Source organism: Hyla sarda, chromosome 7, assembly GCF_029499605.1.
Source record: "Hyla sarda isolate aHylSar1 chromosome 7, aHylSar1.hap1, whole genome shotgun sequence".
NCBI lineage: Eukaryota > Metazoa > Chordata > Amphibia > Anura > Hylidae > Hyla > Hyla sarda.
This window is the reverse complement of record NC_079195.1, coordinates 11,240,230-11,267,617: the sequence shown is the minus strand read 5'-3', so window position 1 is coordinate 11,267,617 and position 27,388 is coordinate 11,240,230. Positions and strand designations below refer to the sequence as shown.

The following is a 27,388-nucleotide window of genomic DNA, read 5'->3' as shown; positions in this document are numbered from 1 at the left end:
GTGTGTGGAATGGAAATTGTGTGTGTACTCACCGGTCGGTGGACGAGACCTAGGATATCCGCGGCCTCCACGTCCTCTCCAGGGGCGTCCTCGAGGGGGAAAGAAAGGGGCCGGCTGGGCCACAGGCATCGTGTACTGTTGTTGAGCGGGAGCGAACTGTTGGTGCGCAGCTCTAACATAGGGCCTATAGGGGATTGAGCGGCCGGCAGATCGGCCCCTGCCTCTACCGGCCTTGCCAAAAACCTTGGTAGTTTGGCCCGTTTTCTTTAGTGAGGTCTGCGCCTTATCTAGACTGGAAAATAGGCTGACCACCTTATTAATGTTCTTAATGAGATCTTCTCCGAAGAGGAGACCTTCCGCGGAGGGTCCGGGCTCATTCTCCGCTAAATGACTGAGCTGGGGTTCCAGCTTCATTAAAATCGAACGGCGACGTTCGGTAGAGCACGCCGTGTTTGCGTTGCCTAGCATGCATATCGCACGCTGGGCCCAACCTCTAAGTTGTGACAAGTCTACCGGTTGGTCAGCTGAGGCTGCTTGTTCAGATAAATTAAGAATCTTTGTGAGCGGTCCAAGCAGATCTAGTATGCGATCCTGTATTAATTTGAAGGACCGTTCAATGCCCTTCTTGGAATATTTGCCAGCCCGGGTCAGGTACTTAAGGAGGACCGGGTCTATCTCTGGGGTGACCGCCACCTTCTTGGCCACATAGGGCCTAGGGCATTCCGCCCTGAGTTTGTTCCTATTTGTGCGGTCTAGTGACCGTCTAGTCCAATGCTCTATGTACTGAGCTACGTGTGGTAGTGGCGCCCAGTCACCTGAGCGAGGATGTATGATCTCATCAGGATTGAAGAGTGGTTGTCCCTGAGCGTCTAAAATCGCCTCACTGGACACTTCAGGTTCGGCATCATGACAGTCAGCCTGAAACCCCGCATCTTCATTATCAGAGTCAGAGTCCGTGGCTTGAGCCGTGTCCGACTCGCCGGATGACTCGTCGTTAGACGTGTTGTATGAGTCCGGTTTTATACGCCTGGCGGACTTCAGCCCTTTTTTAATATTCTCCTTGGGGCCCAAGGGTCGAGGGAGGTCACTGAGATGCGGGGTGCGGCAGGCCGGTTCGGGTCCTGCCTGGGGCACATTGTAAACTTCCCCTGCCGGGGAGTCGTAGTGTACGTTCACATGTTTACGTTTTTGTGTCACTTTACCCTTAACTGGCTCAGTAGAGGTAGAGGGTAAAGAGGGGTCAGAACGTACATTAGCAGCCAGAGCTGCCTGAATGGACTTAGTAATCAAGTCCTGAATCTGGGAAGCGGACATTATTTGAGAGGCTTCAATATCAATAGCCTCATTAACATGGGTAGAAAATGGAGTAGAATTATCTCCAGCCATCTTATAGATGTCAGTATGAATAAGGGGAAGCTACAAGTAGCCTAACTGACAGTAATAATTTAGCAATAAACTATCTTAGATAACTCACTGGGATCTATACCTAAATGCTGGCGCTCCTCTCACCGCTCGCACAACACTGGCGACAGTGAGAGGAGGAGGATCCCAGCAAGCAGAGCTCACAGCCGTAGTCTCGCGAGACTACGGCTAGAACTTCTGTGATAGGACGCGCGGACTCAGCGGAGGCGCGTCGCAAGGGACGCGTCACTCGGACACGCCCCCCGAACGTTGCAGAGCCCGCGAAAAGGACGAGAGCGGCGAAAATAAGCCGAAGAAGACGGCGCGAAAGTAGGGTAAAATGGCGCCTGACAGGAGAGAGGACCCGGAGTAACAGAACCGGGAACAGTGAAAACACAAAGGGGGAATGTAGAGACTGAAAAGAACTGTAAGACTGTAAGAACACTGAAATACAATTAATAGAAAATATAGGACAGTATATATAAATATGTAGAGTATATAGAAATATATATATAGAATGAGTTGGAAAAACAAAACCAGAACAACTGGAGAAATAGGGGCACTTGAAAGGGTCCCCACACACCAGTAACCTGGTACAATGAAAGAACAATAAAGGAAATCTCTATATGAAAAACAATGAAGATAAAAATTGTTATACTTAACTAGCTGCCATGAGCAGAAAGAAAGAGGAAGAGGAGATCCAGCCAGCCCCTTATATAGGGTCTCCGCCCCAGGGGAGGGGATTCCAGGGGCTGCTGGGAGTTGTAGTTTTAATAAATTTTTCTAATGTTATGAAGTAAATTCTCTGTAATTTTCTGCTATGGGCATTAAAAAGAAAGGTTTAATGCAAGATATGAGCCTCCTGTCTGATATATAACTCAGGATCAGTACAGGATAAGTAATGTAATGTATGTACACAGTGACCTCACCAGCAGAATAGTGAGTACAGCTCTGGAGTATAATACAGGATATAAATCGAGATTTTCCTAGCTTGTGACGGAAAATATAAGTTATATGAAGACAGGAGGCGAGTATCTTGCATTAATCTTTCTTTCTTTAATGCTCATAGCAGAAATATCATAATGCTAATAACGTATAGAAAAAAACTACAATTCCCAGCAGTCCCCTGTGAACTCCTCCTCTCCTCCCAGCATGCTGGCTCCTATAAAAGGGACTGCTTGAAGATCCTCTTCCTCTTTCTTTATGCGGATTTCTTGACCGTAACGAACCCTGGAACAGTAGAACGACTCCACTTGGGCTCCTCCAAGCATCCGGTCAACAGGACCGAGATCCATCTGATGCAACAGAACAGGAACTGTCAAGGAACAAATTCAACAGGAACATCAGTTTCCACAGCGACAGCCACGATGGTGTCCTCTCCATTCAATACCCTGTAAAGAAAACAAACACCATAATAGGGTTGGGTAGGGAGGGAAGATACTCGCCTCCTGTCTTCATATAACTTATATTTTCCGTCACAAGCTAGGAAAATCTCGATTTATATATCAGACAGGAGGCTCGTATCTTGCAAGTTCAAAGCTAGATTCTGATACAAAAGTACAGTCATAGACAATTGACAGTTAAAGAACCGATACAGAAACATGTGCCTCCGGTCGGAAATAAAAATGGCGGAATGTCGTCTCTGACGACCAGTCAGCGGCTAACAAGAGATCCGAGAGAGAACCCCCTGAAGTGACCACCTTAGTAGCCATAGCACCTCTAGAGGAATGAGCGCCAAACAGGGAAATATCAATTCCCGCCATTTCCATCACTGATCTCACCCACCGAGCTAATGTAGCCGAGGAGACCGGTAAATGAGGCTGAACATAAGATATTAACAATTGATTGTGACTGAGCGATCGTACGGCCGCTGTCTGTGTCTCATACAATTGAAGACATCGCACCACACAAAGTTTGGGATGCATCGGAAAAAAGGGGTAGAAGACTGATTGAAGTCCTGTCTTAGTTCTTCGAACGACCGTAAAACGGACCCCTTCCGGCGAAAATTGTCACCTAGATATATCAAGGGCCTTGACGTCCGATACCCTCTTAATGGAAACTAAGCATAAAAGAGTTGTTAATTTTAGAGACAGAAGTTTCAAAGATAGTGAATCATTGTCTTCCCAAGAGGAGAACATGTCCAGCACTCGGGAGACATCCCATGTAGATTGATATCTAGGCCGTGGGGGACGTTTAAATTTCACTCCCCGAAGCAGACGGCACACTAACGGATGCTTACCCACTGGTAAGGAGTCTACTGGACAATGATATGCCGAGATGGCAGATCTGTACACGTTAAGTGAACTATAAGACTTTCCCATCTCAAAAGCGTCCGCTAGGTAGTTCACTATGATTGGAACAGGTGCTTGAACGGGATCAGTTTCCCGTTGATCACACCAGCGAACCCACAGGGCCCATGCAGATCGATACGCCGATCTAGTCCCTGGGGCCCAGGCCAAGGCGAGGAGATCTCTAGCTGATTGTGAAAGATCTCCACCTGTGGTCGGCACCCCGAAACCAACCAAGCGAGGAGTGGAAGATTGCCCTCCAGTACCAACGGGTGTAGACCCTTGGACGGATTCGTGAGGAGTTGAGGTGAATGGGGAATCAACCTGGGGTAATCCATCGACATCCCCAAGAGAAGGGGAAACCATGGTTGCGTTGGCCACCAAGGTGTGACCAGAACCACCTTCGCTTTCTGATTCGCTACTTGGAGAAGGACTCTGGTTATCATCGGGAAAGGAGGAAACGCATAATGCGTCCCCTGCGGCCACATCTGGCGGAACGCGTCCACCGCTGATGCCTCCGGGTCCGGTCTCCAGCTGTAAAACCGGGGTAACTGACAATTGAGACGAGAGGCAAAAAGGTCCGTGTGTAGTGGACCCCATAGCTTTTGAAGTTGTCGGAAAACAGATCGGTCCAGCGTCCAATCGCTGGAGTCGATCAAGTAGCGGGAATTCCAGTCGGCCACCTCGTTGGATACCCCTGGAATATATTCCGCTATCGGGAAAATGGCTCTGGAGAAGCAGAAATGCCAGAAGTCGGACGCAATGTCCGCCATCATTTTGGACCTCGTGCCACCCAGGCGGTTGATATATTGTACTGCCGCCACATTGTCCATGTGTAATAATACGCAACAATTGGACTCCCGTGGAAGGAAGCTCTTGAGAGCGAAGAACGCTGCTAGGAGTTCCAGAGCGTTGATATGGAGAAAGGACTCCTCTCCTGACCATATCCCTCCAGTAGCGCGATGCCCGCGGCGAGCTCCCCAACCTTGGCGGCTCGCATCCGATTCTATGATTATGTCCGGGGAAGAGTTGAAAATGGTCCTGCCGTTCCATTCTACGGCGTGACGTAACCACCATTGCAACTCTGTCACTGATTGGGGACAGAGGGTCACCTCGTCTGCATACCGTAAACCCTGACGAAGATGGAGGGTTTTCAGTCGTTGCAGCGCCCGATAGTGGAGAGGTGCCGGAAATATCGCTTGGATAGAAGCCGACAATAAGCCGACGATCCGTGCGATAATCCTCAAAGATGCGCAACCTTTGCGCAATACCGCTCTGATTTCTTTGCGAATCAGCGCCAGTTTTGACTTGGGCAATCGTAGGACAGCCTGTTGGGTGTCTACCGTGAAACCCAAAAATTCCATCTCTTGTGTCGGGTAAAGAACCGACTTCTTGTGGTTGATGAGGAAACCTAATTCCTCCAACAACGATACCGTCCATTGACTGTGCAAGGCAGCTTGCGTTTTGGACCGTGCCATAATTAGTAGATCGTCTAGGTAAATTATGAGTCTCACCCCTCTGCTCCGGAGAGCCGCCACCACGGGTTTCATTAGCTTGGTGAAACACCACGGGGCCGATGACAAACCGAATGGAAGGCAAGTAAATTGCCACATGCGGTCTTTCCATAGAAATCGTAGGAATTTCTGGGATGTGGGGTGCATCGGGACCGTGAGGTACGCGTCCTTTAAGTCTATTTTGACAAGCCAATCTCCAGGCCATAAAAGATCTCTCAGCAAATGGATCCCCTCCATCTTGAAGTGACGATACGTCACATGCTGATTGAGATCTCTGAGATTTATCACAGGACAGTATCCGCCATCCTTCTTCTTGACTAAGAAGAGGTTGCTGATAAACCCCGGAGATCGGGGATCTACTTCTTGTACAGCTCCTTTTACGATGAGGTCTCGTAGTTCCTTGTCTATGAGGGTTACGTTTGGAGCCGAAAAATGGATTGGTTGGGGGGTTATGTTTAATACTGGTAGGGATAGAAATTCTATTATGTATCCCGCTATCGTGTTGAGGACCCAAGCGTCTGCCGTAATCGTGGACCAGACGTGGGTAAAATACCTCAGTCTGCCCCCCACTATAGTGTGTGAGAGTGTCATAGAGAGAGTACTCACCGTGTGGCGGGCGTGATCTTGAAAATCCACGTCCACCGCGTCCTCTCCAGGGTCGGCCCCGTGGGGGAAAGAACGGAGCCGGTTGGGCCACTGGCAATGCGTACGGCTGTTGTACTGGGTATTGTTGGGCAAGTGGTCTATTATAGGGCCTGAAAGAGGCATTGCGGCCAGCAGATCGGCCTCTGCTTCTGCCGGCCTTACCAAAAACCTTGGCGGGTTGTCCTGCCTTCTTAAGTGAGGATTGAGCCTTATCTAGGCTAGTGAAGAGGCTAACGAATTTGTTAATGTCTTTTATGAGATCCTCTCCAAACAGCATGCCTTCAGCCGAAGGACCTGGCTCCTTTTCAGCTAGGTGTGATAATTGCGGTTCTAATTTCATTAGGATAGACCTTCTCCGCTCAATGGAACAGGATGTGTTCGCACTTCCTAGCATACAAACGGCCCTTTGGGCCCAGCCTCTCAGTTGATCTAAATCGACAGGTTGGGCCGAGGAGGCCGCCTGTTCTGACAGGTTAAGGATTTTGGTCAGTGGTCCTAACATGTCTAAAATCCTATCTTGGATTAGTTTGAATGAACGTTCAATCCCTTTCGTTGCATATTTGCCGGACTTCTTCAGGTACTTGAGGAGTACCGGGTCTATCTCTGGCGTCATTGTCACCTTTTTGGCGACACATGGCCTAGGGCATTCGGCCTTTAATTTGTTTCTATTGGAGCGGTCAAAAGACCTTCTAGTCCAGAATTCTACATATTGCGCGACCTGGGGTAGTGGAGCCCAGTCCCCAGAACGGGGATGTGTGATCGCATCAGGGCTGAAAAATGGTTGCCCTAGTGTATCTAGTATAGCCTCCTTAGGCGTTTCTAGAGTGGCGTCATCATAGTCCGCCATGAGCCCCGCATCTGCCTCCTCTGAGTCTGAATCTGCAGTGTCTGCTCCATCCGATTCAGCGGATGAGTCTTCCCCAGAGGTGTCAAATGAATTGGGTTTTGACCGTCTGGCGGTCTTATGCCTCTTTGTGGTCTCCTTGAGGCCCAAGGGTCGGGTATGTTCTGATGGATGCGGGGTGTGACAGGCCGGGTTGGGTCCTGTCTGGGGCATATTGTTTTCTTCCCCTGCCGGGGAGTCCACATGACCCGATGTATGCTTTCGTTTACAAAGGGCTTTGCCACTAGTAGTTTGGTTCCTAGAAGTAGTGGGTAGAACAGGAACCGTAGTGGCAGTCAGTGCTGCTTGTATGGACTTATTAATAAGATCTTGTATCTGGGCAGGAGACATGAATTGAGAGGCATCCACCTCTACAGTCTGTCCAGCAGCTCTAGAATGTGTGTTATCTTCAGACATAATGTAGGTATTATAAGCTACAAGTAGCTAAGGAGAAATGTATAAGCGGTATCAGAGCAGGGAGTATTAGGAAAATCTAGATATCCGCACAGAGCACAATTGAATCTAGGCAAGTAAGGGTTAAGGTCGCTATAAGACTAATAAGTCCCTAACAATAAGTCTCCCTAAGACAAGCAGTTGCTAGTGCGTCCTGCAGGGGTTCAGCAGACTTATAGAGGGATCTACACAGACCGTAATCGCAATGCTGGCGCTCCTCTCACCGCTCGCACAACACTGGCGACGGAGAGAGGAGGCGTAGCCCAGCTTCAGTGATTGCCGCCGTAATCTCGCGAGATTACGGCTACCAGTACTGTGATAGGGCGCGCGGTCTGCGACGTCAGAATGACGCCGGCTGCGCGTCCTAAGTCCACGCCCCCGAACCTCCAAGCCCGCGAAGCCGATGACAGCGGCGGGAACTATTGGAGGAAGACGGCGCGAAAGTCCCGAAAATGGCGTCCGGCGAGCCAGTCGGGACGAAGTAAGAAGAGAAGGAGGAAAGTGAGATTAGAACCGAGGGGTCGTACTTATAGTTGTGCGATCCCAAGTAGGTAGAAAAACTAAATAGAAGTAATGAATTAGTTTTAAGAATATAGATAAGGTATAGAAATACAAAGAATATATAAATAAAGAATATAGGAATATAAAGAATATAGGAATATAAAGAATATAGGAATATAAAGAATATAAATCACAGATTATATTAAAGATAACAATAAAATTCACAGGTTATACTTATCTTGCTGCCAGAGCAGAAAGAAAGAGGAAGAGGATCTTCAAGCAGTCCCTTTTATAGGAGCCAGCATGCTGGGAGGAGAGGAGGAGTTCACAGGGGACTGCTGGGAATTGTAGTTTTTTTCTATACGTTATTAGCATTATGATATTTCTGCTATGAGCATTAAAGAAAGAAAGATTAATGCAAGATACGAGCCTCCTGTCTGATATATAACTCAGGATCAGTACAGGATAAGTAATGTAATGTATGTACACAGTGACCTCACCAGCAGAATATTGAGTACAGCTCTGGAGTATAATACAGGATATAACTCAGGATCAGTACAGGATAAGTAATGTAATGTATGTACACAGTGACCTCACCAGCAGAATAGTGAGTACAGCCCTGGAGCATAATACAGGATATAAATCGGGATTTTCCTAGCTACCGTGACGGAAAATCTAAGTTATATGAAGACAGGAGGCGAGTATCTTGCATTAAACCTTTCTTTTAATGCCCATAGCAGAAAATTACAGGGAATTTATTTCATTAACATTAGAAAATTTTCATTAAAACTACAACTCCCAGCAGCCCCTGGACTCCCCTCCCCTGTGTCGGAGACCCATATAAGGGGCTGGCTGGACCTCCTCTTCCTCTTTCTTTCGTGCGAACTTCGGAACAGCGCACGGCATCTTGATACCCTGGATACACTCCGACGGCAACAAACTCCATCTCCGGAACTGGACGTCAGGGCCAACTGGTCCCCCAGCAACTGTGTTTCAACAGGAACAAACAGAACAGCTGTCACTCAGGGACTTCTCATACTCTGCTGCGTAGATGCAGGTTCCGCTCTTCAATATCCTGAAACGAAAAACACATCGTAACAGGGTTGGGAAGGGAGGGAAGATACTCGCCTCCTGTCTTCATATAACTTAGATTTTCCGTCACGGTAGCTAGGAAAATCCCGATTTATATATCAGACAGGAGGCTAATATCTTGCAAGTTTAAAGCTAAACAGGTTTAATCAGAAAACATGCGAACATACACGTTCAAAGGACAGACACAGAAACGTGTTCCTGGGGCCGAAAATAGAACTGACGAAAAGTCGTCTCAGACGACCAAATCGGCGGCTAACAAAAGGTCCGCAAGCGAACCCCCTGAAGTAATTACCTTGGTGGCCATAGCCCCTCTGGAAGAGTGGGCTCCAAAAAGAGAGAAATCAATCCCAGCCAACTTCATGGCTGACCGCACCCACCTGGCCAAAGTGGCCGAGGATACCGGAAGATGCGTTCTGACATAAGATATCAATAATTGATTGTGATCATCCGATCGCAAAGACGCGGTTCTCGCCTCTTACTCTTGTAGACAGCGTACTACACACAACCGTGGGTGGTCCGGGAAAAAGGGGTAAAAGACGGATTGAAGTCCTGTCTTAGTTCTGCGAACCACCGAAAAACGTACCCCTTCCGGCGAAAACTGTCGCCTGGAAATATCTAAAGCCTTAACGTCCGACACTCGTTTTATTGACACTAAACATAAAAGGGTAGATATTTTGAGAGATAACATTTTTAAAGAGAGAGCGACATTATCCTCCCAAGAGGAAAATAATTCCAACACACGGGAGACATCCCAAGTAGATTGGTATCTAGGACGTGGAGGGCGTTTGAACTGAACACCCCGCAAGAGCCTACATACCAAAGGATGTTTGCCTACTGGTAAAGCGTCCACCGGGCAATGATATGCCGATATGGTGGATCTGTATACGTTAATAGAACTCTAGGATTTCCCAGATTCAAAAGAGTCCGCCAAATAATTCACAATCACTGACACAGGTGCTTGAACGGCATCAATTTGCCGTTGATCACACCAACGAACCCACAAAGCCCAGGCTGATCGATATGCCGATCTAGTCCCTGGGGCCCAGGCCAAGGCGAGGAGGTCTCTAGCCGATTGTGAAAGGTCACTACCAGCGTCCGGGACCCCGAAACCAACCACGCAAGGAGTGGAAGGTTGCCCTCCAACACCAACGGGTGAGGACCCATGGTCGGGTTCGTGAGAAGGAGAGGCGATTGAGGAAGCAACCGAGGATAGTCGATTGTCATCCCCAACAGAAGGGGAAACCACGGTTGTGTCGGCCACCAAGGGGTGATCAACACCACCGTCGCCTTCTGACTCAGTATCTGGAGAAGGAGCCTGGAAATCATATTGAATGGGGGAAATGCATAGTGTGTTCCCCGGGACCATACCTGGCGGAAAGCATCGACAGCAGACGCTTCTGGATCCGGCCTCCAGCTGAAAAAGCAAGGTAATTGTCGATTGAGACGGGATGCGAAGAGGTCCGTGTGTAATGGACCCCAAAGCTCCCTCAACGTTCGGAAGGTAGAACGGTCTAACATCCAATCGCTGGAATCCTTCAAATAACGAGAATTCCAGTCCGCCACGACATTGGATACACCGGGAAGATATTCCGCAACCGGAGCGATGTCCCAGGAAAGACAGAAGTTCCAGAACTCGGACGCGATGTCCGCCAGCACTCTGGACCTCGTACCCCCAAGGCGGTTGACATATTGAACCGCAGCCACATTGTCCATGCGTAAAAGTACGCAACAATTGGCAGAGAGAGGGAGAAAACTCCTGATAGCGAAGAATGCTGCCAAGAGTTCTAGGGAATTGATGTGGAGGAGAGACTCCTCTGCGGACCATCTCCCTCCTGTAGTATCCTGGCCGAAACGAGCTCCCCAACCTTGTCGGCTCGCATCGGACTCTATTATGACGTCCGGACAGGAATTGAAGATAGTTCTGCCGTTCCATTCGACAGCGTGACGCAGCCACCATTGCAATTCCTCCACTGCCTCCGGATAAAGGGTAATCTCGTCCGCATATCGGAGGCCCTGGTGAAGATGGAGGGTCTTGAGCCGTTGAAGGGCCCGATAATGAAGTGGAGCCGGGTAAATCGGTTGAATAGAGGCCGATAATAGGCCGACTATGCGTGCAATCATCCTTAGAGATACCCGGGTCTTGCGCAAAGTTGCTCTGATTTCTTTCCGAATCAGAGCTAATTTGGCTTTTGGTAACAGCAGGATGGCACGTTTGTTATCCACTAGGAAACCTAGGAATTCCATCTCCTGCGAGGGAGTCAGCACAGACTTCTTGTGATTGATGAGGAATCCTAAGTCCTCCATTAAGGAAACCGCCCATTGGCTGTGCAGCAGGGCTTGCATTCTGGAGCGTGCCATGATCAGCAGGTCGTCCAGATAGATGATAAGCCGGACGCCCCTGCTCCGGAGAGCCGCCACTACCGGTTTCAGCAACTTGGTGAAACACCAAGGGGCCGATGATAATCCGAATGGTAGGCAGGTGAACTGCCACATTCGGTCCCCCCACCGAAACCGTAGGAAAGGTTGGGAGGATTGGTGAATGGGGACGGTGAGATATGCGTCCTTCAAGTCGATCTTAACCAACCAGTCTCCTGGCCAGAGAAGGTCACGTAGCAGATGGATACCTTCCATCTTGAAGTGACGATATAATACGTGTTGGTTTAAATCTCTTAGATTTATCACTGGCCGATAACCGCCATCCTTCTTCTTTACCAAGAAGATGTTGCTTATAAATCCGGGTGACAAGGGGTCTACCTCTACAACCGCCTGTTTGTATAAGAGCTCCTGAAGCTCGTTGTCTATAAGTTCTATATTTTGCGCTGAAAACCGAATGGATTGAGGTATGACATTCAGCACAGGAAGAGATTGGAACTCTATCCGGTATCCTGCTACCGTATTGAGGACCCACGCGTCTGTCGTAATCATGGACCAGGCGTGGGTAAAATACATCAGTCTGCCCCCCACTACTGTGTGTGGAATGGAAAGAGAACGTATACTCACCGGTCGATGGCCGAGATCTAGGAAATCCGCGACCTCCACGTCCCCTCCAGGGGCGTCCTCGCGGGGGGAAGAAAGGGGCCGGTTGGGCCACAGGCAGAGTATATTGCTGTTAAGCGGGAGCAAACTGTTGGTGCGCAGCTCTAACATAGGGCCTATAAGGGGCTGAGCGGCCGGTAGATCGGCCTCTGCCTCTACCGGCCTTGCCAAAAATCTTGGTTGGTTGGCCCGCTTTCTTTAATGACGTCTGCGCCTTATCCAGGCTGGAGAACAAACTGACCACTTTATTAATGTTTTTAATTAGGTCTTCTCCAAAGAGGAGACCTTCAGCGGAAGGGCCGGGTTCATTTTCAGCTAAGTGGCTGAGCTGGGGTTCTAGTTTCATCAGTATAGAACGGCGACGTTCAACTGAACACGCCGTGTTGGCACTGCCCAGCATGCAAATCGCACGCTGGGCCCAACCCCTCAATTGTGTGAGATCCACTGGCTGGGCAGCAGCGGCTGCTTGTTCAGATAAATTACAAATTTTGGTAAGCGGTCCCAGCATATCTAGTATGCGATCTTGGATCAGTTTGAAAGATCTTTCGATCCCCTTCTTTGAATATTTCCCCGCCCGGGTCAAGTATTTAAGGAGGACCGGGTCTATTTCTGGGGTAGTGGCCACTTTCTTGGTCACACATGGTCTAGGGCATTCCGCCCTTAGTTTGTTACGGTTAGTGCGGTCTAAAGGTCGCCTAATCCAGTGTTCAATGTATTGTGCCACGTGTGGCAACGGAGCCCAGTCCCCTGAGCGCGGGTGTGTGATTTCATCGGGGTTAAACAGGGGTTGACCCTGAGCATCTAGGATTGCCTCGCTGGGCATATCTGGTGTGGTATCAGAATACTCCGCCTGAATCCCCGCATCCTCCTCCTCAGAGTCTGTGGCCTGAGCCACGTCAGACTCGCCGGACTCGCTCGAGGATTCGTCATTAGACGTATTGAATGAGTCTGGTTTGGTCCGCCTGGCGGACTTCAGCCCTTTGTAGTTCTCCTTGGGGCCCAAGGGTCGAGAGTGAACTTTTGGATGCGGGGTGCGGCAGACCGGGTCGGGTTCTGCCTGGGACATATTATGAACTTCTCCTGCCGGGGAGTCGGAATGTACATTCATGTGCTTCCTTTTAGGAGTTACCTTACCCCTGCCTGAGATCTCATTAGAGGCAGTGGGTACAGAGGGGTCAGAACGTACATGGGCAGCTATAGCTGCTTGGATGGACTTTAATGCTTGGATTTGTGAAGCAGACATTATCTGTGAAGCTTCAATGTCCACGGTCCACGGAAGCTTCAATGTCCACGGTCTGTGTGGAAGTTTCTCCAGTCATCTTACAGTCTATGTATAATACACTACTGGCTACAAGTAGCCTAACTGATAATCAGTCACTATAAAGGGTTAACCTAATGCCACAGAGCAGATGCTAAGAGGGAAGATACAGAAGTATAGTGTACCTATTATAGCCCACTGGACCCTTCTAAGGAGTAATCAAGGGTGACACCTAATAGCTAATCTGCAAACCGGACAATAACTAAGCTGCTGTCGCTCCTTTCACCGCTCGCTCAACACTGGCGCCGGTGAGAGGAGGAGGATCTCAGCAAACTGGTGTCACGATTCGGCAGGCTGGAGGTGGATCCTCTGTGCCAGAGAGGGATAGGCGTGGACCGTGCTAGTGGACCGGTTCTAAGCTGCTACTGGTTTTCACCAGAGCCCGCCGCAAAGTGGGATGGTCTTGCAGCGGCGGTAGCAACCAGGTCGTATCCACTAGCAACGGCTCAACCTCTCTGACTGCTGAAGATAGGCGCGGTACAAGGGAGTAGACAAGAGCAAGGTCGGACGTAGCAGAAGGTCGGGGCAGGCAGCAAGAATCGTAGTCAATATGGCAATAGCAGGAGGTCAAGTACACAGTATGGACAAACACAGTAAACGCTTTCTCTAGGCACTAAGGCAACAAGATCCGGCAAGGGAGTGCAGGGGCAGTGAGCAGATATAGTCTGGGAGCAGGTGGGAGCCAATTAAGCCAATCATTGGTGCACTGGCCCTTTAAGTCTCAGAGAGCTGGCGCGCGCGCGCCCTAGAGAGCGGAGCCGCGCGCGCCAGCACATGACAGCAGGGGACCGGGACGGGTAAGTGACCTGGGATGCGATTCGCGAGCGGGCGCGTCCCGCTGTGCGAATCGCATCCCCGACGGCCATGACAGTGTAGCGCTCCCGGTCAGCGGGACTGACCGGGGCGCTGCGGGGAGAGAGACGCCGTGAGCGCTCCGGGGAGGAGCGGGGACCCGGAGCGCTAGGCGTAACAGTACCCCCCCCCTTAGGTCTCCCCTTTTCTTTGTCCGGTAACTGCCTCCCCTGGGATGAGGACACCGGGAAAGAATGGAGGGTTTCCTCAACGGCAGGCAGTACAGCAGGAGTGGGAATGGGGAGGGAGGGCAGAGGGCGAAGCCTGGCACGGGGCAGTGTGACACCAGGACGGGGGCCATGAGGAGGCACTGAGGCTTGCCTGACGGGACTGGGAGGGGGGGAGAGGCACTTCCTATGACAGGCAGAGTCCCAGTTCTTGATCTCCCCGGTGGTCCAATCAAGGGTGGGAGAATGAAGCCGGAGCCATGGCAGACCGAGGAGGACCTCAGAGGTACAGTTGGGAAGGACGAATAACTCAATCCTTTCGTGGTGGGGTCCAATACACATCAGGAGGGGTTCTGTGCGGTAACGCACGGTGCAATCCAACCTGACTCCGTTGACCGCGGAAATGTAGAGCGGCTTGACGAGACGGGTCACCGGGATGCGGAATTTATTCACCAAAGACTCCAGAATAAAATTCCCAGAGGCACCAGAGTCCAAGCAGGCCACGGCTGAGAGGGAGGAGTTGGCTGAAGGGGAAATCCGCACGGGCACCGTGAGACGTGGAGAAGCCGACTTAGAATCAAGAGACGCCACACCCACGAGAGCTGGGTGCGTGCGTGCGTTTCCCAGACGTGGAGGACGAATAGGGCAATCCACCAAGAAATGTTCGGTACTGGCACAGTACAGACAAAGATTTTCTTTCCTACGGCGATTCCTCTCTTCCTGGGTCAGGCGAGACCGATCCACTTGCATAGCCTCCTCGGCGGGAGGCCCAGGCGTAGAATGCAACAGAGACTGTGGGAGAGGTGCCCAGAGATCTAAGTCTTTTTCCTGGCGGAGCTCTTGATGTCTCTCAGAAAAACGCATGTCAATGCGGGTGGCCAAATGGATAAGTTCTTGCAGGTTGGCAGGAATCTCTCGTGCGGCCAGCACATCCTTGATGCGACTGGATAGGCCTTTTTTAAAGGTCGCGCAGAGAGCCTCGTTATTCCATGATAATTCGGAAGCAAGAGTACGAAATTGGATGGCGTACTCGCCCACTGAAGAATTACCCTGGGCCAGGTTCAGCAGGGCAGTCTCGGCAGAAGAAGCTCGGGCAGGTTCCTCAAAGACACTTCGAATTTCCGAGAAGAAGGAGTGTACAGAGGCAGTGACGGGGTCATTGCGGTCCCAGAGCGGTGTGGCCCATGACAGAGCTTTCCCAGACAGAAGGCTGACTACGAAAGCCACCTTAGACCTTTCAGTAGGAAACTGGTCCGACATCATCTCCAAGTGCAGGGAACATTGCGAAAGAAAGCCACGGCAAAACTTAGAGTCCCCATCAAATTTGTCCGGCAGGGACAAGCGGAGGCTAGGAGCGGCCACTCGCTGCGGAAGAGGTGCAGGAGCCGGCGGAGGAGATGGTTGTTGCTGCTGTAGCTGTGACTGAAATTGCTGTAGCTGTGACTGAAGCTGCTGTAGCTGCGACTGAAGTTGCTGTGTCATGGTGGTCAAGTACGACATCTGGTGATCTTGTTGGGCGATCTGTCGAGCTTGCTGGGCGACCAGCGTAGTGAGGTCAGAGACAACTGGCAGGGGAACCTCAGCGGGATCCATGGCCGGATCTACTGTCACGATTCGGCAGGCTGGAGGTGGATCCTCTGTGCCAGAGAGGGATAGGCGTGGACCGTGCTAGTGGACCGGTTCTAAGCTGCTACTGGTTTTCACCAGAGCCCGCCGCAAAGCGGGATGGTCTTGCAGCGGCGGTAGCAACCAGGTCGTATCCACTAGCAACGGCTCAACCTCTCTGACTGCTGAAGATAGGCGCGGTACAAGGGAGTAGACAAGAGCAAGGTCGGACGTAGCAGAAGGTCGGGGCAGGCAGCAAGAATCGTAGTCAATATGGCAATAGCAGGAGGTCAAGTACACAGTATGGACAAACACAGTAAACGCTTTCTCTAGGCACTAAGGCAACAAGATCCGGCAAGGGAGTGCAGGGGCAGTGAGCAGATATAGTCTGGGAGCAGGTGGGAGCCAATTAAGCTAATTGGGCCAGGCACCAATCATTGGTGCACTGGCCCTTTAAGTCTCAGAGAGCTGGCGCGCGCGCGCCCTAGAGAGCGGAGCCGCGCGCGCCAGCACATGACAGCAGGGGACCGGGACGGGTAAGTGACCTGGGATGCGATTCGCGAGCGGGCGCGTCCCGCTGTGCGAATCGCATCCCCGACGGCCATGACAGTGCAGCGCTCCCGGTCAGCGGGACTGACCGGGGCGCTGCGGGGAGAGAGACGCCGTGAGCGCTCCGGGGAGGAGCGGGGACCCGGAGCGCTAGGCGTAACAACTGGGTTTACAGCCGTAGTCTCGCGAGACTACGTCTGTAAGCTCCTATGATTGGCCGCATAACAGAAACAGGAGGCGCGTCGCAAGAACGCGTCACTCAGACACGCCTCCCCGCCGCTGAGCCCGCGAAAAGGGTGCGAGTGGCGGGAGGAAGCCGAGGAAGACGGCGCAAATCAGGTAAAATGGCGCCTGAGGAAATAGGGAACTTTACCTCAGCGCTAGAAAGAGAGAGCAAAAAGTAAAAGGGGGGAAGGAAACGCCGTGAAAACGCGGCGCAGTAAGCAAAATAAGAATTAAGGAAGAAGAAAAGTACAGAAAATACAAAGAATATATAAAATATATATATATAAAATATAAGAGAAACTAAATATATATACAATACATATATTACATAAAAATGAACTGAACCAGGACAGACGGGAACACAGGGACACTGAAATGGGGGTCCCCAAATGCCCGCAGACCTGGCACAAAACAGAGAAAAATCAGAGAGCAATGATATACTTAACCAGCTGCCATGAGCAGAAAGAAAGAGGAAGAGGAGATCCAGGCAGACCCTTATATAGGGTCTCCGTCCCAGGGGAGGGGAGTCCAGGGGCTGCTGGGAGTTGTAGTTTTAATGAAAATTTTCTAATGTTAATGAAATAAATTCTCTGTAATTTTCTGCTATGGGCATTAAAAGAAAGGTTTAATGCAAGATACTTGCCTCCTGTCTGATATATAACTCAGGATCAGTACAGGATAAGTAATGTAATGTATGTACACAGTGACCTCACCAGCAGAATAGTGAGTACAGCTCTGGAGTGCTGACCAATTAGTTGCGGGTGTGGTCGTGCTTCAGATGTGCTGTGTGTCTGCTGTGTCTCCTGAGCTCCAGGGATTTCCACCTGTTCCACCTGGGGCTTGCTTCCTCCTCCCCAGGGAGGGAGTGGGTTTCCAGGCATGAGTGAGGTAGGCGAGGCCCAGGCTTCTGCTCCTCGGAATAGGCCGCAGGGGAGCAGTAGAAGCCAGCAAGCGGCCGGAACATCGGAGGATTTGGGGGTGAGGCGTTCCACCAGGAGTCGCAGCAATGCTGCTCCAACTCCCCCCACAGAGGCGAAAAACTCCAAGGTGGGATCCTCCTTGGGAAAGCTGGGTGCTGCCAGTGGAAAGCTGGGTTCGTCCGGAAGAAGGCAGAGTACTCACGGAGGTGAAGCCGACCTCAGTGAGGAAGGCTGGGGAGTGCTGAGGACCCGGGAGTCTATTTCCACCTATACCTCCCGGGTAAAAAGTCACCTCCGTGAGTATGAAGACGCCTGTAAGGCCATCAGGAGGCTCCGAGAGGAACTGCGGTGTGCCCGTGCCAGAGCCAAGGTTAGTCCTAAACGGAAAAAAACTGAGATCCAGTCAGAGATAAAAAGACTTATGGCTGACATGCAAGTTTTACAGGAGAGGAGAGCAGCATTACTGGAGAAGAGTGGGCCATTTAAAGAAAAATTGGAAAATGAGGAGCGCTTCAGGGTGACAGAAGAAGAAAAAAATAAAAGGTTGATGGGGCTGCAACCTGAGAGCCAGGTGGATGATGCGGAGGAGATGGAGGAAGAACTACAGCCAGATCCACCTGGTGGCCTGCGGCAACAGCAGCAGGCCCCGTACAGTGGGCCCCCTGCACAGCAGCCAGCATTATCACCTGCCGACTCAGGAGAGGACAGTGACAGCAGCTACCAGGGAGGGGCGCTAATGGCCCAGATTCGTATGCTGGAATCCCCAGTGTGTCCTCAGAACCTGGTGTTTGGAGATGAGCTCCCAAATGAGGCACCTGGGGGTAAGAAGAAAAAGACCAAGCCAAAGCAGCAAGAAGTGGTGAGTTACATCTACACCCCCCTCCCTGTATACCCTGAGTTGGCCGCAGGGTCAGCTCATTGTGCAAGCCCCGTTACCCAGCCCAGCCCGTGTTCTGTGGTGGACTCGGTGCAAAGGTGCGGGGAGAGTACAAATACTGAAAGGGCGCAGAGCTCCATGCCTGTTTGCAGTAGCAGGGATGGAGCAGAGAAGGCATCGGCCGCAAGGCCGTACAGTGGGGGCGGCCCAGCGGTGGGCAGAGAGGCAGACTCCGGTGCTGTAGTTCGCTCCCCTGTGGGAGAGGGGGGTGACTCAGTGCCGGAGGTAGTAAAGGGCATAACAGACACTCCCAAAAGTGAAGAAAAACGTTTGTTTTGCATTGGTGCCGCTGATCCCATTGATCAGCGGCGCCATGAAAAGACTGGAGATGATGCTGATGAGGCGGAGGGCACTAATAAGAACAGGGCTGGGGCCTCCTCTAGACCGGGCAAGCATGCTGCCCGGTCCCTTAAAAGGCCAGCGGAGGTTGTCCCAGCCCCAGTGCCCCGTGATGCTGAGGCAAAACAGGAAAAAACATCATCATCATCATCATCCTCGTTTCCCGGATTTGCTATTTCTGGTCCAGCCAGTGTGAATGAGAAGGTAAATGGGGGTACGGGGTGTATGACTGGGGAGCGGATGGAGGTTAATGTTATTGGAGAAGGTGATTTTGCTGTTGCTGAAATTAGGGGTGGTGATGGGACTACAGATGAGGCTATTGGAAACAATGTTGTTGGGGGAAGTGCTAATGTTGTTATTGAGGGTGGTGGGGATGTTGTCATTAGAAGTGGTGTAGGTGTAGGGTCTGGTCCGGTTGCCCCCCCAGTGGTGACAGATCACAGGAGTTATGCCAATGTCACTGCTGGGGGAAGTAGAATACTTTCCTCGTCTCCTGACTCTAGGGACGGTTTATTGCAGCGACGTCTCCTGGAAGCTCTGAAAAAGGGGGAAAGGTCGATTAATGTAGAGGGTAGAGCAGGTGATCTGTCCTTCTGGATAGAGAGACACGGTCTCTCTGCCTTCCGAGAGGAAAGAGGGGGCGATACTGTGTGGTCCCTCCCAACAGCCGGGGCAGGTAGTAACCGTAGGAATGTGGTCCGTCTTCGGTGGCAGGGCGAAGATATGTGTCCTTCAAGGACCAAAGTGGTTGAGCTCTTGCTAAAGATGGGCTTCAAGGCAGTTGATATCTTTGCCTTGATACATCCCTACGGTGCTCCTGAATTCGATATCAGTTTTGTTCGGCCAGAGGGGCTTCAGCTTTTCTGGTCAAATTATGAATTGGTAAAGAATGAGCCCGGCTGGCGAGACTTTGCCGTACAGGCATTGTCTCGTCAAAACGAAATCAAGAGAGTGACCGTTTTGACCCGTAACGAATCACTCTCTTGTGTTGACATTATCACCTGGTTAGGACGGTATGGCGAGGTAATGGGGGTCCCGCAGAAGAACAGGGACGAGTTTGGCATCTGGTCAGGAGCCTGGACGTTTTTGGTAAAACTTAAGCGTTCAGGAAATACAGTTACCCATATTCCATCCTCTGCCTTTCTCGGCAGAGATCGTATCCAGATTTTCTACCGGGGTCAGCCGAAGCTCTGTCACAGATGTGGTGACCCCACACACTTCAGTGCAAACTGTACGGTGCAGAAATGTGCCTTGTGTGGGGGTGTAGGCCATCTTGCCGCATCTTGTGCAGAGATTAGGTGTCACCTGTGTGGTGACTTAGGTCACCCATTCAGTCGTTGCCCTCGTTCTTTCGCTAATGCGGTCTTGTCCCCAGCGGGTGAAGATCACGAGCCGGAATCTGCTGGGGAGGGGACTAGCAGGGGTGGAGGAACTGAGGGGTCAGTGAGGAACAGCAAGAGAAAGACACCAGCCCAACTAAGACGTCTTGATAAACGCCAAAGGGATAGGGTGATGGGGAAAGCCCGGGCTACTGGGATGACCTCTCATTCTGTCCCAGAGGCCAACCTTGCTGCTGAGACCCTGAGGGATGGCGAGCTGAATGAGGAGGTCAGGAGGATCCAGAATGAGGAAGGTGCCATCTCCTCAGATAGCGTGGAGGAGGATGATATGGGATGGCAGAAGGAGACACGAAAGCGGGGTACAAGTAAAAAAAAAAAAGGGAGATTTGAGATCTTCTCCCACCCTGGTCCAGGTGCCAAAGGAAGGCAAAACTGACTCCCCTCTGGTTGGCCTTTCCAATCGATTCCGACCCTTCAGGGACATCTCCTCCTCTTCTTCGGAAGGGGAGGATGAGGGGGAGGTGGCAGAGGGGCTTCCAGGGGGCGCCGAGTCCTCTTCCCCTGGGGAGGTTATGTCCTCGGGGGAAGGGACTGGCCTAGAATCCGGAGACGAGGAAAGTAAAACGACGTCTGGTGAGATGGACACTTCTATTTCTCTAAAGAGGGTGAAGAGTTCTTCTGATGTGGAGGGTGAGAAGGGGAGTGGGAAAAAGAAAGCTGTCTAACTCAATCACCCTTGATGGCGGCACCCTCTCCGTTGACTCTGGCATCTATTAATGTTGCCAGCATAAAGTCAGATACGGCTCGATTTGCGGCCTATGATTTTTTTGCCCATATTAATGCTGATATTTTATTTTTGCAGGAGACCAGGCTAACAGATATGTCATCTATCTACAAGGCTAAAAGAGAGTGGAGGAATGGGCCCTCCTACTGGTCTCTTGGGGCCGAGCCGTATAGCGGAGTGGCGGTCCTTTTTACCGCAGCGGTAGAATGCCGACGGGTTATCGAGTTAGAAATGGGGAGGTGCCTGATCTTAGATGTCCTCATGAGGGGACAAGAACTTCGCCTTTTAACATCTACGGCCCACAGTCTAAGTGGGACCGGAAGTGCCTCTTTATGAGGATCAAGCCCTATCTTTTTACAAGTCGGCAGGTGGTCTTTGGAGGGGACTTTAATGCTGTCACGAGGCCCCAAGACAGGGGAGGTGCCAGAGACAAGCTGACTTATGATAGCGTCGCCCTTAATAGCATAGCGAGTGAGGCTCGCCTGGTGGATGTCCACATCCGGCACACCCCAGGCCACGCGGGATTCACCTATCATAGGGGTAGTTGTAGGTCTAGAATAGACAGGTTTTATTTAAAGGAGGAAGCCGTCTCTTCAGCAGTGTCTGTTGTTGAGGTGGAGTTCTCCGATCACTGTTTAATTTTGTTCTCTCTGAATGTCACAGAGACCCCCCGGATGGGCAGAGGCTATTGGAAGCTGAATTCGTCTCTCTTGGAAGAAGCGGAGATAAGACAGTCCTTTGAGGATTTTCTTCAGAGCCAGGTACCATTGCTGGGCCTTTGTAACAGTAAGTCAGAGTGGTGGGAGATCTTCAAGGAAAGGGTTGCGAGATTCTTCCGCCAGCTCTCGGGCCTCAGAAGCCTAAATAGGTACCGCTTGTACCAGGGCCTGAGGAAGAAACTTGAGAACCTTGTCTCGACTGGAGGTAGCCGAGAGGATATCTCCAGAGTGAAGTCCTTGCTGATGAAGTGCCAGTACGATAGGCACGCATCTTTGGTTTTTGAGAGGGATTACGGGAAGTACCGCTCGCCCGACCCTTACAGAAACTGCAAGATGTCAGTGAATAGTAAAATAGTCTCAGGACTGATTGATAGTACGGGATCCTTGAAAAGGTCCAGATCAGGGATCCTGGAGGTCGTCAGATCCTTCTACTCGCACCTCTTGGGAAGGAAGGATCTAGATCGAGATAAGGTATCAGCTTTCTTGGCTGAAACCATCCCTGAAGCAGGAGTAGACCCCTCTCTTGACGTTTTGACAGAGATGATCAGGGAAGAGGAAGTCAGGATGGCTATTGATGGGCTTGCCCTCAAGAAGTCACCCGGTCCGGATGGCTTAACATCTGAGTTCTATAAGACCTTTAAGGACACTTTGGTTCCCCTCTTGACTGCGGTTTTTAATGAGTGTCTATCCTCGGGCACTCTGCCAAAGTCAATGAGGAGGTCAGCGCTGATCATCCTGTCAAAGGGTAAAGACCCGTCCCACATTGAGAATTGGCGTCCCATAGAACTTCTCAATGCGGACAGAAAGATTCTGGCAAAAGTGCTGTTTAACCGGTTGGTGGAGTTTGCACCCCGGCTCCTTTCGGGGGCTCAGCATTGCTCTGTTCCGGGCCGCAGTACATTCAGTGCTGTGCTCAGTGTCCGAGAGGCTGTGGAGCAGGGTAGGGCTGGCCACTGGAAGGGGTACTTGCTGTCCTTGGATCAGGCAAAAGCGTTTGATCGGGTTAACCATGAGTACCTCTGGTCTGTCCTTCTGAGATATAGCCTGCCAGGGGGTTTTGTTGATTGGCTTAAGACCTTGTATGTAGGGGCAGAGAGTTTCCCGCTTGTGAATGGTTGGATTGGCCGCTCTTTTGAGGTTGGGTCTGGTGTCCGTCAGGGTTGTCCTTTGAGCCCTTTGCTGTACGTGTTTGCAATCGATCCTTTCCTTAGAAGGATTGGTTGTGGACCGTTGGCGGGGGTGAGAATGGACCTGGCGGTGCCGGATTCGGCTCTGAGGGTGGTGGCGTACGCTGATGATATCACCGTGTTTGTCTCCTCACAAGAGGAGGGCAGATGGTTGATGTCAGAGGTGGACCGCTACTCGGAGGTATCCGGGTCCAAGATCAATCAGGATAAGTGTGAGAGTCTCTGGCTGGGAGGGGGAGATCCTGATTTTAATCTCCCGGACGCCCTTCCAGAGCCCCAGGAATCCGCAAAAGTCCTCGGCATCGAATTTGGTCAAGGGGATTACCCCAAACAAAACTGGGACAGCAGGCTTAAGATCGCCGCTCAGAGGGTGGATCAGTGGAAGGGTTGGTCTTTGACCCTCCGGGAAAGGGTTAACCTGATGAAAACTTTCCTGCTCCCTTTGCTGATATATCTGGGCAGTGTATGCATGTTGCCAGAGCCTCTTTGGACCCGGGTCTACAGTGTGTTCTTCCAAATGTTATGGGGGAATAGACTGAACCTAGTGAAGAGGGAGGTTACTTACCGTACGAGGAGACTAGGGGGGTTGTGTATGGTCAACCCTGTGGTGTTCCTAGTGAATACCTTTCTTAAGACCAATATAGCAAACCTCTGGTCAGAGAGGGCTCCTCCGTGGGTATCCTCCTGTAGGGGATGGTTTCGGCCTTTCTTCCAGGAATGGGAGACAGGAGGGCAAGTGAAGGATCTTCGCACACCACACGGGCATCTCCCGGCTTACGCTACCCCGGCTCTGAAGGTTATTCGTCGGTGGGGTCTGGGGATGTGGGAGATTAGGACTCTGTCAAGGAAATTCCTTGACAAGAGGGTCCTGTCTTCTCATTTCCAGAGGCCATTGGCGCTCAAGGACTGCCCAAGTCGGGATCTGGAGGTGGGTTTAGAGCTTTTGAATTCTATCAGGATCCCCTTGAAGTTTTGGGACTTGACTTGGCGCTGCTTCCACGGGAAACTGTGTGTGAGAGACAATCTGAAGTGCAGGAGCTCTGATGACCGGGGATGTCCCCGCGAAGAGTGTGGAGGCATGCTGGAAAGCATGGAGCATTTTCTGCTTCATTGTCCCTTTAACACAGAGGTTTACAACAGGGTGGGCGCTTCCATTGGTTGGCCTCGGCTGGCCAGTCTCTCCTATGCGGAATGGGCCTATGGGGCATTCAGAAACCTTGGAGGCTGGGACCAGTGCACTTTATTCCTAGTCAGCTCAGTGGTCAGGTATTACACGTGGAACGCACGGTGTTTAGTGTCGACGCAGCGTAAAATCCTCCCTGTGGGTGAGGTGGTTAGGAACATTCTTGGTGACCTGGTGAAGGTGCGTTCTCTGGAGTACGAGAGGCTGGGTGCTGGCAGGGCCTCTCGTCTGTGGAGGGGCTCTGCCTTTAAAGTGCCTTAGCCTGTTGTCTCCCCCTGGTGGTGGGCTGATGCTGGCACATTAGTCTTTTTGTTTTGTGCTGTAGATATATGGTGATATAGGGCTTGCAGGCACTGAACTTGAGCTTTAGGGGATTGTGTGATTGAAAAGCCTTATTGTTGTTTGTTTTGTATAGTTTGTATTATTTTGTATATATTTGTTTTGTTTGTACATTTATGTATATGTGTATATATGTATATATATTGTTTTTTTTCTAGGGGTTGTGTTGTGTTGGGGTTTAGTGTTAGGTTGGGTGGTGGGTAGATGGGGGGAGGGGGGTTTCTGTGTGGGACCTTTTATAAAAAAAAAAAAAAAAAAAAAATCCTGGACTGGTTCATGGACGTCTGTTATCATTTACTGGGGGCATGGGATGCGGGACCAGCTCAGGGCCAAAAAAAAAAAATAAATAAAAATAAAAAAAAAAAAATAAAAAAATAAAAAAAAAAATAAAAAAAAAATTGTATATTCTATTTTTCTGTTTGCGGTGTTTGTTGGTGGTTTGACACATATTTATTATATTTATTATTTTGGGTGGGGAAATGCAACCGGACCAGTTTTTTGTTATTATTGTTGTTATTATTATTACTGTAAGTATTATTATTATTGTAGAGTGTTTAGTAGTTGTTGTTATTATAGCGGTGTGTTTGGTGAGAATGAGGCTGGACCAGAAGATACTTGGTTGGACATTTTTGGACTAATATGGACTCATTTTTGTATATATTATACAGGTGTATGTTGTTTGTATTATTGTTATGATGATGTTCGTTCTTTTTGTAATGTTTTATATTTTTTAATAAAAGATCTACAGGATATAACTCAGGAACCGTACAGGATAAGTAATGTAATGTATGTACACAGTGACCTCACCAGCAGAATAGTGAGTGCAGCTCTGGAGTATAATACAGGATATAACTCAGGATCAGTACAGGATAAGTAATGTAATGTATGTACACAGTGATCTCACCAGCAGAATAGTGAGTGCAGCTCTGGAGTATAATACAGAATATAACTCAGGATCAGTACAGGATAAGTAATGTAATGTATGTACACAGTGACCTCCCCAGCAGAATAGTGAGTACAGCTCTGGAGTATAATACAGGATTGGACTCAGGATCAGTACAGGATAAGTAATGTAATGTATGTACACAGTGACCTCACCAGCAGAATAGTGAGTACAGCTCTGGAGTATAATACAGGATATAACTCAGGATCAGTACAGGATAAGTAATGTAATGTATGTACACAGTGACCTCACCAGCAGAATAGTGAGTGCAGCTCTGGAGTATAATACAGGATATAACTCAGGATCAGTACAGGATAAGTAATGTAATGTATGTACACAGTGACCTCACCAGCAGAATAGTGAGTGCAGCTCTGGAGTATAATACAGGTTTAAATGTATATGACCAACAGGAACCTTTCCTTCATATTGAATGTTTACAGGTCACCATTTTGCTGGAGAAGGAATGTGAAAGAGATCTGCTGAAGAAGCGTCTGGAAGTTCTGGAGTTCCAGAAGAAGGAGCTCCTCAGAGAAAATCATAATCTTCGCTCTAAACTTGTAGGTATAAACTGTGTGGACTGTAGATTTGTGGCTCCCAAACTTTTTCGGTTCATGACTCCCTTAGGGTTTAAGGATTTTTTCAAGGCTTCTTAAAGTCACAACATATGGCTATAGCAGTTAGGCCTACATCTGTGCCCACATAGTAGTTAGGTCTCACAAAGCACCCCCATAGAGTAGTACCACCTTTGGTCCTCCATGTAGTCTTGGTCCCCCCTCCCCTGTAGTTATTTGCCCCCCTCCCCCTGTAATATTGGTCCTTCCCCTGTAGTATTGTCCCTTCCCCTGTAGTATTGTCCCTTCCCCTGTAGTATTGTCCCTTCCCCTGTAGTATTGCCCCCCCCTGTAGTATTGGTCCTTCCCCTGTAGTATTGTTCCTTCCCCTGTAGTATTGGCCCCCCTGTAGTATTGGTCCTTCCCCTGTAGTATTGGTCCTTCCCCTGTAGTATTGGTCCTTCCCCTGTAGTATTGTTCCTTCACCCTGTAGTATTGGTCCTTCCCCTGTAGTATTGGTCCTTCCCCTGTAGTATTGGCCCCCCTGTAGTATTGGTCCTTCCCCTGTAGTATGGCTCCTTCCCCTGTAGTATTGGCCCCCCTGTAGTATTGGTCCTTCCCCTGTAGTATAGGCCCCCCTGTAGTATTGTTCCTTCCCCTGTAGTATTGGCCCTTCCCCTGTAGTATTGGTCCTTCCCCTGTAGTATTGTCCATTTCCCTGTAGTATTGTCCCTTCCCCTGTAGTATTGACCCTTCCCCTGTAGTATTGGTCCTTCCTCTGTAGTATTGGCCCTTCTCCTGTAGTATTGGCCCTCCTGTAGTATTGGTCCTTCCCCTGTAGTATTGGTCCTTCCCCTGTAGTATTGGTCCTTCCCCTGTAGTATTGGCCCTTCCCCTGTAGTTTTGTTCCTTCCCATGTAGTATTGTTCCTTCCCCTGTAGTATTGCCCCCCCCCCTGTAGTATTGGCCCTTCCCCTGTAGTATTGGTCCTTCCCCTGTTGTATTGGCCCCCTGTAGTATTGGTCCTTCCCCTGTAGTATTGCCCCACCTGTAGTATTGGTCCTTCCCCTGTAGTATTGGTCCTTCCCCTGTAGTATTGGCCATTTCCCTGTAGTATTGGTCCTTCCCCTGTAGTATTGGTCCTTCCCCTGTAGTATTGTCCCTTCCCCTGTAGTATTGGACCCCCTGTAGTATTGTTCCTTCCCCTGTAGTATTGGTCCTTCCCCTGTAGTATTGGTCCTTCCCCTGTAGTATTGGTCCTTCCCCTGTAGTATTGTCCCTTCTCCTGTAATATTGGCCCCCCTGTAGTATTGGTCCTTCCCCTGTAGTATTGGCCCTTCCCCTGTAGTATTGTCCCTTCTCCTGTAGTATTGTCCCTTCCCCTGTAGTATTGGTCCTTCCCCTGTCGTATTGGTCCTTACCCTGTTGTATTGGCCCCCCTGTAGTATTGGTCCTTCCCCTGTAGTATTGCCCCCCCCTGTAGTATTGGTCCTTCCCCTGCAGTATTGGTCCTTCCCCTGTAGTATTGGTCCTTCCCCTGTAGTATTGGTCCTTCCCCTGTAGTATTGTCCCTTCCCCTGTAGTATTGGTCCTTCCCCTGTAGTATTGTCCCTTCCC

At 50.3% G+C, this 27,388-nt stretch overlaps 1 protein-coding gene across 3 annotated transcripts in view; it reads left to right on the top strand.

Moving 5' to 3' along the window:
- The window catches only part of CCDC172 (coiled-coil domain containing 172), a 123,261-nt gene that overhangs the window by 5,066 nt on the left and 90,807 nt on the right, over positions 1-27,388 (top strand). For all 3 annotated transcript variants that reach the window (XM_056531376.1, XM_056531375.1, XM_056531377.1), the window contains exon 3: positions 25,661-25,777. In XM_056531376.1, the coding sequence (XP_056387351.1) occupies positions 25,661-25,777 (117 nt within the window). The remainder of the gene's footprint in view (positions 1-25,660; positions 25,778-27,388) is intronic.